The sequence below is a fragment of the Coregonus clupeaformis genome, chromosome 39, assembly GCF_020615455.1.
Source record: "Coregonus clupeaformis isolate EN_2021a chromosome 39, ASM2061545v1, whole genome shotgun sequence".
Classification (NCBI taxonomy): Eukaryota; Metazoa; Chordata; class Actinopteri; order Salmoniformes; family Salmonidae; genus Coregonus; species Coregonus clupeaformis.
In genome coordinates, this window is record NC_059230.1 from 12,964,376 (window position 1) to 12,978,746 (window position 14,371).

The 14,371-nt window shown below is 41.3% G+C and overlaps 1 protein-coding gene across 10 annotated transcripts in view; it reads right to left on the reverse strand.

Moving 5' to 3' along the window:
• The window catches only part of LOC121554692 (adhesion G protein-coupled receptor L3), a 318,628-nt gene that overhangs the window by 53,391 nt on the left and 250,866 nt on the right, over positions 1-14,371 (reverse strand). For all 10 annotated transcript variants that reach the window (XM_045211912.1, XM_041868385.2, XM_041868384.2 and 7 more), the window contains 2 exons: positions 11,251-11,456; positions 8,400-8,576 (listed from right to left, as the gene is read on the reverse strand). In XM_045211912.1, coding sequence (XP_045067847.1) covers positions 8,400-8,576; positions 11,251-11,456 — 383 coding nt within the window. The remainder of the gene's footprint in view (positions 1-8,399; positions 8,577-11,250; positions 11,457-14,371) is intronic.

The following is a 14,371-nucleotide window of genomic DNA, read 5'->3' on the forward strand; positions in this document are numbered from 1 at the left end:
TATCAAGTTGGATATTGATAGGAATGGCAACCTGCTAGGACAAGTTGAAGCAATTCTCAAAAGCCATTGGAAACCTCCATTCAAATCACAACCAAATCTTCTCTTTGAGTAACTTTCAGCTGGAAGGAGGAGCATATCAATAGACAAACATCCCTTCAACTATTATTATTATTTTTAACATACTATTTCTATGCTTGATGAGAGAGCAGTTGGACTTGCATGAAGAGGAGACAGCGTCAAACTGTACCTTGACAGAGCACTTAAGCAATCAATCTCATCCTCACGTGAAACTCCCTCGCAATCACTTCCCCCCAGGAGACACAAAAGCGACATAATCTCTGACTGACACACAGCCGGTGACGGCCCGTTTGGTTTATTTTGTGTACGCGGCCGACTGGTGTACTTCAGTGCGGTGGCAGGAACAGCTGACAAATGGGATGGCTTTCACCATCAAGCTAGATCATGTTGGTGCACAAAAGTCCTGTGAGGTGAGACAGACAAAAGTGACAGCACTCGATCCCTTCCTGATTGTTTGGATGGTAGCTACCTCATCCCCTGTCGTTGACAGACACAGTGTTTGTCTGTTGGATTTGATAGTGAGTCACACTGTCAACTCGCTTCAGGACTGTGTTGACTTTTTAAAGAGGACAACGCTAAAGAGTACAAACTAAACGTGCTTGACAAAATGTAAAAAATTGAAATTACTTTGTCAACACAACCCTTCAATAAGTGCTAGTCCACAGAGTATCAACAAGTCAAGCCACGTGCCAAGAACCTTGGGCCGATGAACTAGACGTGTTTGAAAAAAAAAAGCTAGGTGGAACTTTGTTTACTGACATTTCAAGGTATATTGCAGTATTCTGGAACCCCATAGGGCTGGGTTCCAAAACCCTTTTGAATAGCAAAGATGGATATTTATTCTTCTTCTTTGGCAGAGATCAAAATGTATGTAGTAAGTTCAGAAAGGTGATAATTGACCACAAAAGTGATCATTCACTAGAAACATAATTCCTCAGAGAGCCAAAGCCTGTGGATTCTGAATACATACATCTACAGCACTGAACGAACATGACAATGAGATGGTGAGGAGGTCAGTTATTGTTGAAAGGTACCTCATTAGCTGTTCCATGTTGTCTTAATTGCTTGAAACAGCATTAAGAAAAAGCTCACATTATTAAATCACTAAGTTCATGCTTCTGATACGGGGTAACCCTTGGTCAGCTTCAAAATGTCCAACAGGTACAGTTCTGATTGAAAACGGGTTGGTTGGGAAACCATTGCATAGTGTGTATTAAATACTGAGTTCTATATGCCGTTTACTATACATCACAGGTGGCTGGTGGCACCTTAATTGGGAAGGACAGGCTCATAGAAATGGCTGGAATAGACGGAATGGTATTGACACATCAAACACATGGTTTCCTTGTGTTTGATACCATTGCATTCACTTCATTCCAGTAATTATTATGTGCCTTCCTCCCCTCACCAGACTCCCGTGCTGTAAGACTTTGATATGTGTACAATACTACTGCCTCTTAACACTACCTCAATATAGTCCTAGATAAATACATATTACAAATGATTACCAATATGTGCATAAGATAATACTGCAACGTTTACAGTAATATGTATCAACGTATCAAACAGTGCATAGTTATCATAAAATCACTTAGAATTTCTTGCAATAGAGTAGCATTATTGTTATTTTCTACTGGAACACCCCATCTAGCGGGCGAAATTACAGCAAAATGAAAGATGATGGTAATAGTGGGCCTCTTCCTTCTCAAAGTGAAGATGGTAATTGCGGAGTGCCTATCTCTTTTGGCGATGGCGCTCGGATGTAAACAAGACTACAGGAATGTTTTGTTACCATGGAGACAAACTACGGTCATCCCAATTGATGGAATTCTTGTTCTCTCTCTTCCCCCATTCACTTGGCGCCTCCGGAATGCCTTGGCAGTTTGTCAAAGGATGCCTGCATTTCCTTGAAATGTCTTCCGATGACACTCTGCCTTTCCCGCCGAGCAGAAATATAGAGTAGAAAAAGGCAGCCATTTTGGAAATGGTGTGTAACTACCATCCACTTTCCCCCTGAATGCAACACCAGCATCCAGTGGTTTCCACACAGTGAATCATATGACAAAGTGCTTATTTCACTCCGATTTTGCCCTCTTTTTCTGTTAAGGCTCCTATTCTTCACAGCTTCCCTCTGTATTCATGGCCTGGCTGGAGGCAGAGGCTAGAGCACACTAGCTCCCCCAAGCCAAGTGGCTGAGTGACAAACAGTGACTCCTGCTCACTAGGGGTAAACCCCTCCAGACCAGAGGGGATAGTTGGCTGGGAGTGGGGGCAGACTGTTGGAGGGGAGGGGGCTAAGGGAGGTCCAAGGGCCTGTGGTTACATGGCCTTGGACCCACTGGGACAGGCATTATAGAGTCCTCCTTCCTCACTGACTAGAGCTCGACGCCTTTGGGGTCCTGGGGCCATCAGCGGCGTGGCCCTCAAACTTTCAGTGACAGAAGTTATCTTTCTCTTTTCTGGCCAACAATCCCTTCCATCTCTCTCTCCCTTGAGAATCGCCGGTAACAGTGCCACTTTCACACCGCCACACAGCGCAAATTACAGGCCAATCGTTCATGTGACAATCCTACACATCTCACATTATATATCCTCTCTCTCTGTCTTTCCCTCTCTCCCTACTTTTCTTCTGTCAAACAGTCCTTTACATCTTTTATTATATTTTTCCTCTCTTTCTTTCCCTTTATCACTCCTTTTCTCCCTTCTCACATCTTCGCTTTGCTTCTGTCTGTCAAACCTCTATTTCTCATCTCTCTTTCGGTTGTTTTCCCAAAAGGCTAAAACCGATGATGAAGCAACCACAGAGCAATGACAGAACATACAGATATTTTCTCCCAGGTAAGCGAGCATTAAGGCGCAATAAGTAAATAAACGCTTTGAAAATAAATGCACCCTTTTGCTAAATCTTTCTTTCATGACAGTCTTTGTTCCCCCCAGAAACTGCAGGGGTGGAGGTTCGGGAACGAGAAGACATTTGAAAATTAGGAACAGCTGAAATATGTCATGACCCCTGGGTGACCTCTCATGGTAATGAGACGGCAACAAATAAACAACAAAATAAACAAAACATAAAGTAGCAATATATTTGCTTCAATGTGACAAAATAAAATATATTGTAAAGTAATCTCCGATATGAGTGTTGCAGTGGTATACTTAAAATCACAAGAACAAACAACAACAACCCTACAGTTGAAGTCGGAAGTTTACATACACCTTAGCCAAATACATTCAAATTCCTGACATTTAATCCTATAAAAAATGCCCTGTCTTAGGTCAGTTAGGATCACCACTTTATTTTAAGAATGTGAAATGTCAGAATAATAGTAGAGAATGATTTATTTCAGCTTTTATTTATTTCATCACATTCCCAGTGGGTCAGAAGTTTACATACACTCAATTAGTATTTGGTAGCATTGCCTTTAAATTGTTTAACTTGGGTCAAACGTTTCAGGTAGCCTTCCCCAAGCTTCCCACAATCAGTTGGGTGAATTTTGACCCATTCCTCCTGACAGAGCCTCCTTGCTCACACACGTTTTTTCAGTTCTGCCCACACATTTCCTATAGGATTGAGGTCAGGGCTTGGTGATGGCCACTCCAATACCTTGACTTTGTTGTCCTTAAGCCATTTTCTTGAGATGTTGCTTCAATATATCCCCATAATTTTCCTTCCTCATACAATTACATTTTAGTCATTTAGCAAACGCCATCTATTTTGTGAAGTGCACCAGTCCCTCCTGCAGCAAAGCACCCCCACAGCATGATGCTGCCACCCCCGTGCTTCACGGTTGGGATGGTGTTCTTCGGCTTGCAAGCATCCCCTTTTTCCTCCAAACATAACAATGGTCATTATGGCCAAACAGTTCTATTTTTGTTTCATCAGACCAGAGGACACTTCTCTAAAAATACGATCTTTGTCCCCATGTGCAGTTGCAAACCGTAGTCTGGCTTTTTTATGGCGGTTTTGGAGCAGTGGCTTCTTCCTTGCTGAGCGGCCTTTCAGGTTATGTCGATATAGGACTTGCTTTACTGTGGATATAGATACTTTTGTACCTGTTTCCTCCAGCATCTTCACAAGGTCCTTTACTGTTGTTCTGGGATTGATTTACACTTTTCGCACCAAAGTACGTTCATCTCTAGGAGACAGAACGCGTCTCCTTCCTGAGCGGTATGACGGCTGCGTGGTCCCATGGTGTTTATACTTGCATACTATTGTTTGTACAGATGAACGTGGTACCTTCAGGTGTTTGAAAATTGCTAGCAAAGGATGAACCAGACTTTTGGAGGTCTACAAATTTTTTTCTGAGGTCTTGGCTTATTTCTTTTGATTTTCCCATGATGTCAAGCAAAGAGGCACTGAGTTTGAAGGTAGGCCTTGAAATACATCCACAGGTACACCTCCAATTGACTCAAATTATGTCAATTAGCATATCAGAAGATTCTAAAGCCATGACATAATTTTCTGGAATTTTCCAAGCTGTTTAAAGGCGCAGTCAACTTTGTGTATGTTAACTTCTAACCCACTGTAATTGTGATACAGTGAATTATAAGCGAAATAATCTGTCTGTAAACAATTGTTGGAAAAATTACTTGTGTCATGCACGAAGTAGATGTCCTAACCCACTTGCCAAAACTATAGTTTGTTAACAAGACATTTGTGGAGTGGTTGAAAAACGAGTTTTAATGTCTCCAACCTAAGTGTATGTAAACTTCCGACTTCAACTGTACATATTTTAGGAGGTGCATCAATACAATCTTAATCGTTATTGGTCAATTATACACAGAATATGTCAATGTGATTGTTCATACTGTCACAGTGCCCAGCCTGACCACACAACTTAACCTTTAACACTCGTACCCATATACGGGTTAAAAATGGCAGATTTGGGCACTGATAAGCGCCTAAATTGGAACGCAATGAATAACATTGGCCCTCCTGTTGCTTAGTTTGTAGAGCATGGCGCTTGCAATGCAAGGGTTGTGGGTTCCTTTCCCACAGGGGGCCAGTATGAAAAATGTATGCACTCACTAATTGGAAGTTGCTCTGGATAAGAGCGTCTGCTAAATGACTAAAATGTAAAATGTAAAAAATACACTACGTCAGAGCTCAGGCTCTGCACTTCACAGCACTGTATGGGTTTTGACTCACAGCCATTCCGAACTTGAGCACCGCACGCAGAAGTTGCCCCCATCCCTCCCGCTAATTGGGCAAGTTTTTGTTGTCTGAGTGAGGGAATTTCTGTAAATTAAGAGGACTCGATGTATTTTTAAAGATGAATGTTGAGGATTATAATAAATACCGCTTTGATGTCATATACAGTGAGGGAAAAAAGTATTTGATTCCCTGCTGATTTTGTACGTTTGCCCACTGACAAAGAAATGATCAGTCTATAATTTTAATGGTAGGTTTATTTGAACAGTGAGAGACAGAATAACAACACAAAAATCCAGAAAAACGCATGTCAAAAATGTTATAAATTGATTTGCATTTTAATGAGGGAAATAAGTATTTGACCCCCTCTCAATCAGAAAGATTTCTGGCTCCCAGGTGTCTTTTATACAGGTAACGAGCTGAGATTAGGAGCACACTCTTAAAGGGAGTGCTCCTAATCTCAGTTTGTTACCTGTACAAAAGACACCTGTCCACAGGAGCAATCAATCAATCAGATTCCAAACTCTCCACCATGACCAAGACCAAAGAGCTCTCCAAGGATGTCAGGGACAAGATTGTAGACCTACACAAGGCTGGAATGGGCTACAAGACCATCGCCAAGCAGCTTGGTGAGAAGGTGACAACAGTTGGTGCGATTATTCGCAAATGGAAGAAACACAAAATAACTGTCAATCTCCCTCGGCCTGGGGCTCCATGCAAGATCTCACCTCGTGGAGTTGCAATGATCATGAGAACGGTGAGGAATCAGCCCAGAACTACAAAGGAGGATCTTGTCAATGATCTCAAGGCAGCTGGGACCATAGTCACCAAGAAAACAATTGGTAACACACTACGCCGTGAAGGACTGAAATCCTGCAGCGCACGCAAGGTCCCCCTGCTCAAGAAAGCACATATACAGGCCCGTCTGAAGTTTGCCAATGAACATCTGAATGATTCATAGGAGAACTGGGTGAAAGTGTTGTGGTCAGATGAGACCATGTTTGGAGGAGGAGGAATGCTGCCTATGACCCCAAGAACACCATCCCCACCGTCAAACATAGAGGTGGAAACATTATGCTTTGGGGGTGTTTTTCTGCTAAGGGGACAGGACAACTTCACCGCATCAAAGGGACGATGGACGGGGCCATATACCATCAAATCTTGGGTGAGAACCTCCTTCCCTCAGCCAGGGCATTGGAAATTGGTGGTGGATGGGTATTCCAGCATGACAACGACCCAAAACACACGGCCAAGGCAACAAAGGAGTGGCTCAAGAAGAAGCACATTAAGGTCCTGGAGTGGCCTAGCCAGTCTCCAGACCTTAATCCCATAGAAAATCTGTGGAGGGAGTTGAAGGTTTGAGTTTCCAAACGTCAGCCTCGAAACCTTAATGACTTGGAGAAGATCTGCAAAGAGGAGTGGGACAAAATCCATCCTGAGATGTGTGCAAACCTGGTGGCCAAAAACAAGAAACGTCTGACCTCTGTGATTGCCAAAAGGGTTTTGCCACCAAGTACTAAGTCATGTTTTGCAGAGGGGTCAAATACTTATTTCCCTCATTAAAATGCAAATCAATTTATAACATTTTTGACATGCGTTTTTCTGGATTGTTTTGTTGTTATTCTGTCTCTCACTGTTCAAATAAACCTACCATTAAAATGATAGACTGATCATGTCTTTGTCAGTGGGCAAACGTACAAAATCGGCCGGGGATCAAATACTTTTTTCCCTCACTGTAAGCAAGCCAAACAAACAGTCAAAATGTGCAGTTAACATTTCCATATCCTAAAACTCATGTCATATACAGTGTCAACGTTTATGATCACTATGCTTGATGTACCATTTACAAGATGACATGGCGTCATACCCTGGGTTATTCTGAATCGAATGAGCCAGTATGCTTGTTTATCGTTAAGAAAATATGCAGCCAAAAACACTTCTGAATGCACTCATGAGTCCTTACTACGCGCAACAAAATAACAATCTGTTTCTCTGAAATGCCCTGTGAAAGCCTAACACTGTCAGATCATATTTTATAACTTAGCTAGTCATGTTGGCAATAGAACAAGCTTTCAAATTATGCCCACCTGACACAGAAAGCTATTTAAAATAGACTATTTTTGGATAGCGTAAACAAGAACAGTAATTGTGTGATGGCGGAGATGCAGGGCTGCGTTCCAAACAAAACAACTACAAGTGTGCTTGCTCTAGTTCCTCAACGGCACAGCTAGGAGAGCAAAAAAAGCACTTTACAGATGAAGACTCTTCTTTGAGCCAAAAAAGTGCATTGAAATTATTTAGGAAGTGTGCACACTTCGGAGAGGCACTTGGAGACACCAGTTAGTCCTTTCACTCAACTTGTAATTTGTTTTTGTCTTATGTTGCAACTACCCCACATTTTCTAGGAATATTCTTATCATGTAACTAACTGAATGTATCAAGAGTATTTTCAGATTTCGTTATCAACAAATGCGGCGAAAAGTACAGTAAATGTAAAATGCACATAAAATCAACAGTGTAATGTTTGGATTCAGTCTTGTGAACTGTCGTGTCGTCAACTTTGGTCTTATAATGTTCCCATAATATTAAAACTCTTCCTTTGCTACCATGCTTATGCATATGCTTTTCATATTTAGCCCTATCCACATAGGCCAATTCCCATGAGCGTAAAGGGTTAAAAAGATGTGGATTTTCCTTCAATCCATCCACTTGCGAATATCGGGGTGTTTGGAACATCTAACCATGCATTCAGGTATTGAAAATGCTTTTAAGCTAAGTAGGTATGCGGCCGACTCAATGAAAGCCTTGAAGATCTCTTGAAACTTCAAATGCATTTCCTTCCTGCAAGAGCCACACTCTCCAACTACTTCACACAAGGCCAAACAGGGCAGTCCCCACATTGAATGCACACTCAACACTAAGGATGCTTTCGGCACAAAAAAAGCTATTCGATTTGGATGTTAACTCAGTGCCACTCAATAGTGCCACTTTTCTTTTTGTAGAATGTGCTGCTGTGAAGGTTGCGAAACAGAGCTATCCATCTTCTAAGTATTTATATGGCCACAATATAATGTTGTATGGTTTCATGGAATTTGTATTGCTTGTACTGGATCTGAGCTGAAACAAAATGGCTGAACATGGATTGGGATGAGGAGACGGTGAAAGGCCTTACCTTGACCTCCACGTGAGCCATAAGGACGGCAAAGTTGGTCAGGTGGGTACAAGAGCATGTCGTGTGAGTCCGGTTGGTACCTAGCAACCGGCAATCCTGCGTTGACCAGTACCCCGTCATGGTCCTCTTGGAGTAACTCCAGAAAGAACAGTTTGGGTTGAAGTTTTCCTTGGATTGCTGTGGGAGACAAACCACATAATTAGCATATGAGCCCAAGCAGCACAATGGAGCTAATGGGAGGAAAATCACAAACACATTGATTGCAGGTTGAGTCATCCATTCTAAAAGCCAAGACTCTGGCTGGGTTAAACAGAAACGCATCAAGCTAATTTCAGGTAAGCCTCCCATAATATTGACACGCCACAACAGCATAACTCTACAGTGCTCCATTTCAACACAAAATATCTCTGAAATATCTCCTTGATTCCCTATTCCGGTGGCGGTGCAGGTTTCCCCCACTGCGGCGGTTGGTTTTAGTTTAATGGCGGCGGCGAGTGGCGGTGGAGCAGCCTTTCATTGTGTTTTTCGACCTTTCGCTTTAACCTTCACTGTGCGACAATAGACTGCCCCGCTGTTTAATGGACGCCACCGCCGCTCTCTGCCAGGCGGCAGACTTAACGACTAGCTTCTCCCGCTATTTCACTCGCCCGTTTTAAAACAGACACTTTAGAGCTTAATGCAAATAAAGGGTGAGAGGAGAAATGTGCTGATGCATATGAATGCCCCATATGAATGTCTGAAATAGGTCTGGTTTTAAGTTTAACTGATGTGGAAAACCACCATCTCTTGCAGCTAGATATTGCCTGACCACTTCAAATTGCATCTTAATGCTGTGTGTGTTTGAGGGAATTGTCCACAGCAGACATGTGTAACCCCAAACCTCAATATGCTAGAATCTGGCTGCATCTCACAATGTTGCTAAAGCTGTAACTGTGGAACATAGCCTGTGTCCCAAATGGCACCATATTCCCTATGTAGTGCAATATATGGGCCCTGGACAAACGTAGTGCACCATATAGGGAAAAGGATGCCATTTGGGAAGCATCCCATAATCACCAGATCTTCTCCAGATATACATTTCCCATCTGATTGAGTTCCCCTCCACACATCCAACCAATGGCTAGTTGGATATAGTGCAGCATGGAGTGGAAAAACCAGACGAGGTGACCTTCTGTCCCATTAACCACTTTAATTAGTCCATTAAGTGCTGAGGCAAGGAAGCGAAACAATAACTAGAGGACAGCCACAGTCCTCTGGGACCAGTGATCCAGAACCTCTGATCTAAGGGCTATTAATTGTATAGTTATGGAACTAAATACTAGAGCGAAGAACAGTATAGCCTGGTCAAAGATCTGTTTGTGCTGTATAGCCAAGTACTATGGTGGTGTTTGCCATGACAATGACCATAGGAGTTGGCAAGACAGCACAAATAGATCTGGGAACAGGCTATGAGAAGTACTCCTATACATTAACACACTAGTTTGTGCATACCTGCGATATATAGAATCACCCTCATACAGTGAGGGAAAAAAGTATTTGATCCCCTGCTGATTTTGTACGTTTGCCCACTGACAAAGAAATGATCAGTCTATAATTTTAATGGTAGGTTTATTTGAACAGTGAGAGACAGAATAACAACAAATAAATCCAGAAAAACACATGTCAAAAAAGTTATACATTGATTTGCATTTTAATGAGAGAAATAAGTATTTGACCCCCTCTCAATCAGAAATATTTCTGGCTCCCAGGTGTCTTTTATACATGTAACGAGCTGAGATTAGGAGCACACTAAGCTGTCATCAAGGCAAAGGGTGGCTATTTGAAGAATCTCAAATATAAAATATATTTTTATTTGCTTAACACGTTTTTGGTTACAACATGATTCCATATGTGTTATTTCATAGTTTTGATGTCTTCACTATTATTCTACAATGTAGAAAATTGTAAAAATAAAGAAAAACCGTTGAATGAGTAGGTGTTCTAAAACTTTTGACCGGTAGTGTATATAAGAGCACTGTTTTATTGAGATTAGATTAGTGGGGTGAGAAAAAGGTAGGAAAGCGGCGGCGGCCTACATTATCCTCAGACAGTTCTAGCACTGTGTCTTCTGACAAAATTAGGAATTAAGTGAAAGGCAGGTGGTTCCCGGTAATAACTGCATTGACCCAGAGTGTGACATTTCCAGTTTCATTTTCAAAAAACATAAGCTCTCTCTCTCTCTTTTCTCTTATATTTTCTTTCAGTGTTCCTCTCCCTCTCTCTATAACGCTCTCTTTCTCGTTCACTCTCTGTTCTTATTTTTTTCTCAAGCTTCTTCTCCTCACAAACTGTCCCTCCCACACACAAGTTACTCTCAAGGTCTTTCAACCTGCCTAATAATGGCTCGGGGTGTCGTTGGGAGTCGTGCGAGGGGAAGATAATGCAGTCGGGGAGGAAGTTAATGCTCCGGCTATGACTAACCAGCCTCCAGGGACGACCAATAGAAAGCTAGAACGCTGCTATCAGCTCAGCCTTCGAGGTTAGACTGTTCTGTTCTAAAACTAATAAGGAGAAAATGAATGAAAACAAAGTTGTGCATCATCAATATGTTAAGAAAGATTACTCTTTGTTCTTCATGCTTTCTTTTTGTCAAAGAAATTGAGGTAAGAATTGAAGGGGTGACTTCCTTCATTAATTTACAAGTCCAAAATGGATGTACCAATCCCAAATTGCCCCTTTAAGAAAAAAGTGTGTCCACCAAGGTGTTTAGTAGTGAATTCCATGATAATCCCAAAGTGTTTGTGTGTGTGTGTTTGTGTGTGTGTTTGTGTGCGCGTGCATGCGTGCACACGTCCGTGTGTGTGTGTCGTACCTGCAGGTGTTTCAAGGTGAATATGACCGGTTCGGACAGGTAGACTTTGTTGCTCTCTTTGTTGATGGCTGCAGTGATGATGGGAGAGTTGACAATGACAGAGTAGTTGGTGGCCATGGCTTCCCTGCCCAGCTTCATGCTGGCATTCTCTGTAGACAGGTAGGCTCCGATGTGTTTATACAGGACGAAAGCCATCCGGATCTCTCCTAGGAAATAGAATGTCACAATTGCTTGAAAGTCCTCTCCTAATCTCCTCCCCTTTGTTTGCAGTGACAGGTGAAAACAAAATGGCGAAAGATCATCATTAGGCTGGCTTTCACCTGTTCAGCTCTTTCAGATCAGAGAGATTAAGGCGAGGAGGATCATTAAGGCAATTGAGACTTGAGACAGCCCCTGCCACCACTGACATAGCCTGAATGTGTGTTATTGAAATGTATTCATCATATTTTACCATATAATAGAATGCTATTGTACATGTGACTGAACATGGCAAACCAAGGTTTAAGTAGCAGGGAAAGTAGTTTCAGAAAATAAAAATAAATCCAAAGGTGAAAAATGACCATCTGGTGAAAATGTTTTGGTTTTTTTTGTGAATAAAGGGAAAGTTTGTAAACCTAGGCTAGATGTTACCAAGGTTTAAATGCCTATGAGAAACCCAGTCGACCTTTGGAACCATTTTGGGGTTAAGTGCATTGCTCAAGGGCACAACGGCATTGGATGCACTACAGTTTAACCTACAGATGTCAAATGTTGCGGTTCAACATAGTTGTGAGCACTCAGCAACTTAACATAGTCGTAATACTCAAATATTCAAATATTCGTAATTCATTCATTTTAGATGTTTGATTCTACAGGATTAGAGAGTTTAAACTATTTAGGCTAACTTATATGGAAAATTGTTTAAATGCATTCGCTGCTCCGAGCAGTATCAACAGCAATAAATGTGTTGAGTCTGAAACAAATACCTTAGTAGGTACGAGAGGTCGATTTAATTCAACTTCAATGAAATGTCATTATTGCTTTATTGCCTACACTGACAAAGGGAACAGTTACTCTTCATTATATATTTTCCCACTCCCTTATCTCTCTCCTGGCATCTTTCTTTAGGCTGCCGATATGAAAGCACACTCCCCTCCTACTGCGACTTGGATCACTCACTCGAGATGAAAGGAAAACAATTTGTGTGCTACCTCTCGACGAACGGGAAACAGAAACGCATCGACATATAATGAAGCACTGCTGGACATAAGCTTATTCATCGAGTGGAGAGCGGTGAGCACGCAGTAAGAGCTTAGTCCATTTGCATGAACAAGTAATAAAGTCAAAAAATGGTCAGCGCCGCTCCCATTGATAGCCCCGTATTGTGTATAATAGCCTCTTTACAGTTAGAAGCAGCTCTTGAACACAACTAATTGCGCAACCAGGGACCCTCCTTTGCCCATTTGAAGTAAAAAGGCGCTATACTTTATCAGACCTTGTGTTGGGGATGGAAAACCCTCCTCATGGAGGGCTACCCATCTGCTAGGCTTTCTCTCCAGCCCTTATCTAACACACCTGATTCTACTAATTAGCTGCTTTCCATGACCTTGATAGTAGGCAGAATCAGGTGTGTTATAACATGGTTGGAGCAAAATGTAGACCCAGTAGCTCTCAAGGAGGGTTGGTCACCTCTGCCTGAAACCAACACTTTTTTGGCACATTTGGCATTATATTGATGTTATTCCAGGGAAACTATGAAATGACCATGTAACGGGTATGTAAGTTCAAGTGGTGACACTGGTACTTATACCACTTCTAAGGGTGGATTCAAACCAGACAAACGGATGCGTAAGAAATGCAGCAACTCAATGGTTTTCGGTAAGAGCAGTGCATTGGACATGGGTTTTCCTATAATCTAGGGTACCAGTGAGGATTTCCTATACTGGACAACTTGTTTCAGCTGTCTATAAGTCATTGATAATAATCTGCCCATTTTTTTTTCTCCATGTCATTACATTAAGATTTAAGAGGGGATCATAGCTATATTCAATACAATTCACGAGTTGATTAAAAACCTGTTTAATTAACCCTTTCTTATGGTTGGTGTCTTGATGGATTTGTCACATACTGTAAAACATTACTTTTCTGTCCTTGCATTTATGGCAATGTAAGTTGTCGTTATATCATATATTAATAATTAATCAGTTAAATTAGACATTAAACTTGAACCCTGTAAGAATCCTGTATCTAGCTGTTGGACAGTTTTTTTGTATAGAGATCTCAGAAATGCAGTGTACCTATGTAACATTTTGTGTCTCCTTATGTTACCGGATGAAAACAGTTTTCATGGGTACACAAATCGACAAAATTTTTTGCAATTGCAAAATCCAATGCTTCTAACCGAAAGAGTCACACAATACCCCATAATGTCAAAGTGACATTATGTTTTTCAAAATTACTAAAAATTATTAAAAATGAAAAGCTGAAATGTCTTGAGCCAATAAGTATTCAACCCATTTGTTATGGCAAGCATAAATACGTTTAAAAAAATAACATTTGTTTAACAAGTCACTAAATAAGTTGCATGGACTCATCACTCTGTGTGCAATAATAGTGTTTAATATGATTCTTGAATGGCTCCCTCATCTCTGTACCCCACACATACAATTATCTGTAAGGTCCCTCAGTCGAGCAGTGAATTTCAAACAGATTCAACCACAAAGACCAGGGAGGTTTTCCAATGCCTCGCAAAGAAAGACACCTATTGGTAGATGGATCAAAAAAGATTGAGCATGGTGAAGTTATTAATTACACTTTGGATGGTGTATCAATACACTCAGTCACTACAAAGATACAGGCATCCTTCCTAACTCAGTTGCAGGAGAGAAGGGAAACCACTCAGGGATTTCACCATGAGGCCAATGATGACTTTAAAACAGTTACAGAGTTGAATGGCTAAAACATGCATCCTGTTTGCAACCAGACACTAAAGTAAGACTGCAAAAAGAATTTTAGCAAAGCAATTCACTTTTTGTCCTGAATACAAAGTCTTATGTTTGGGGCAAATCTAATACAACACATTAATGAGTATCACTCTCTTTATTAAGCATAGTGGTGGCTGCATTATGTTTGGGTATGCTTG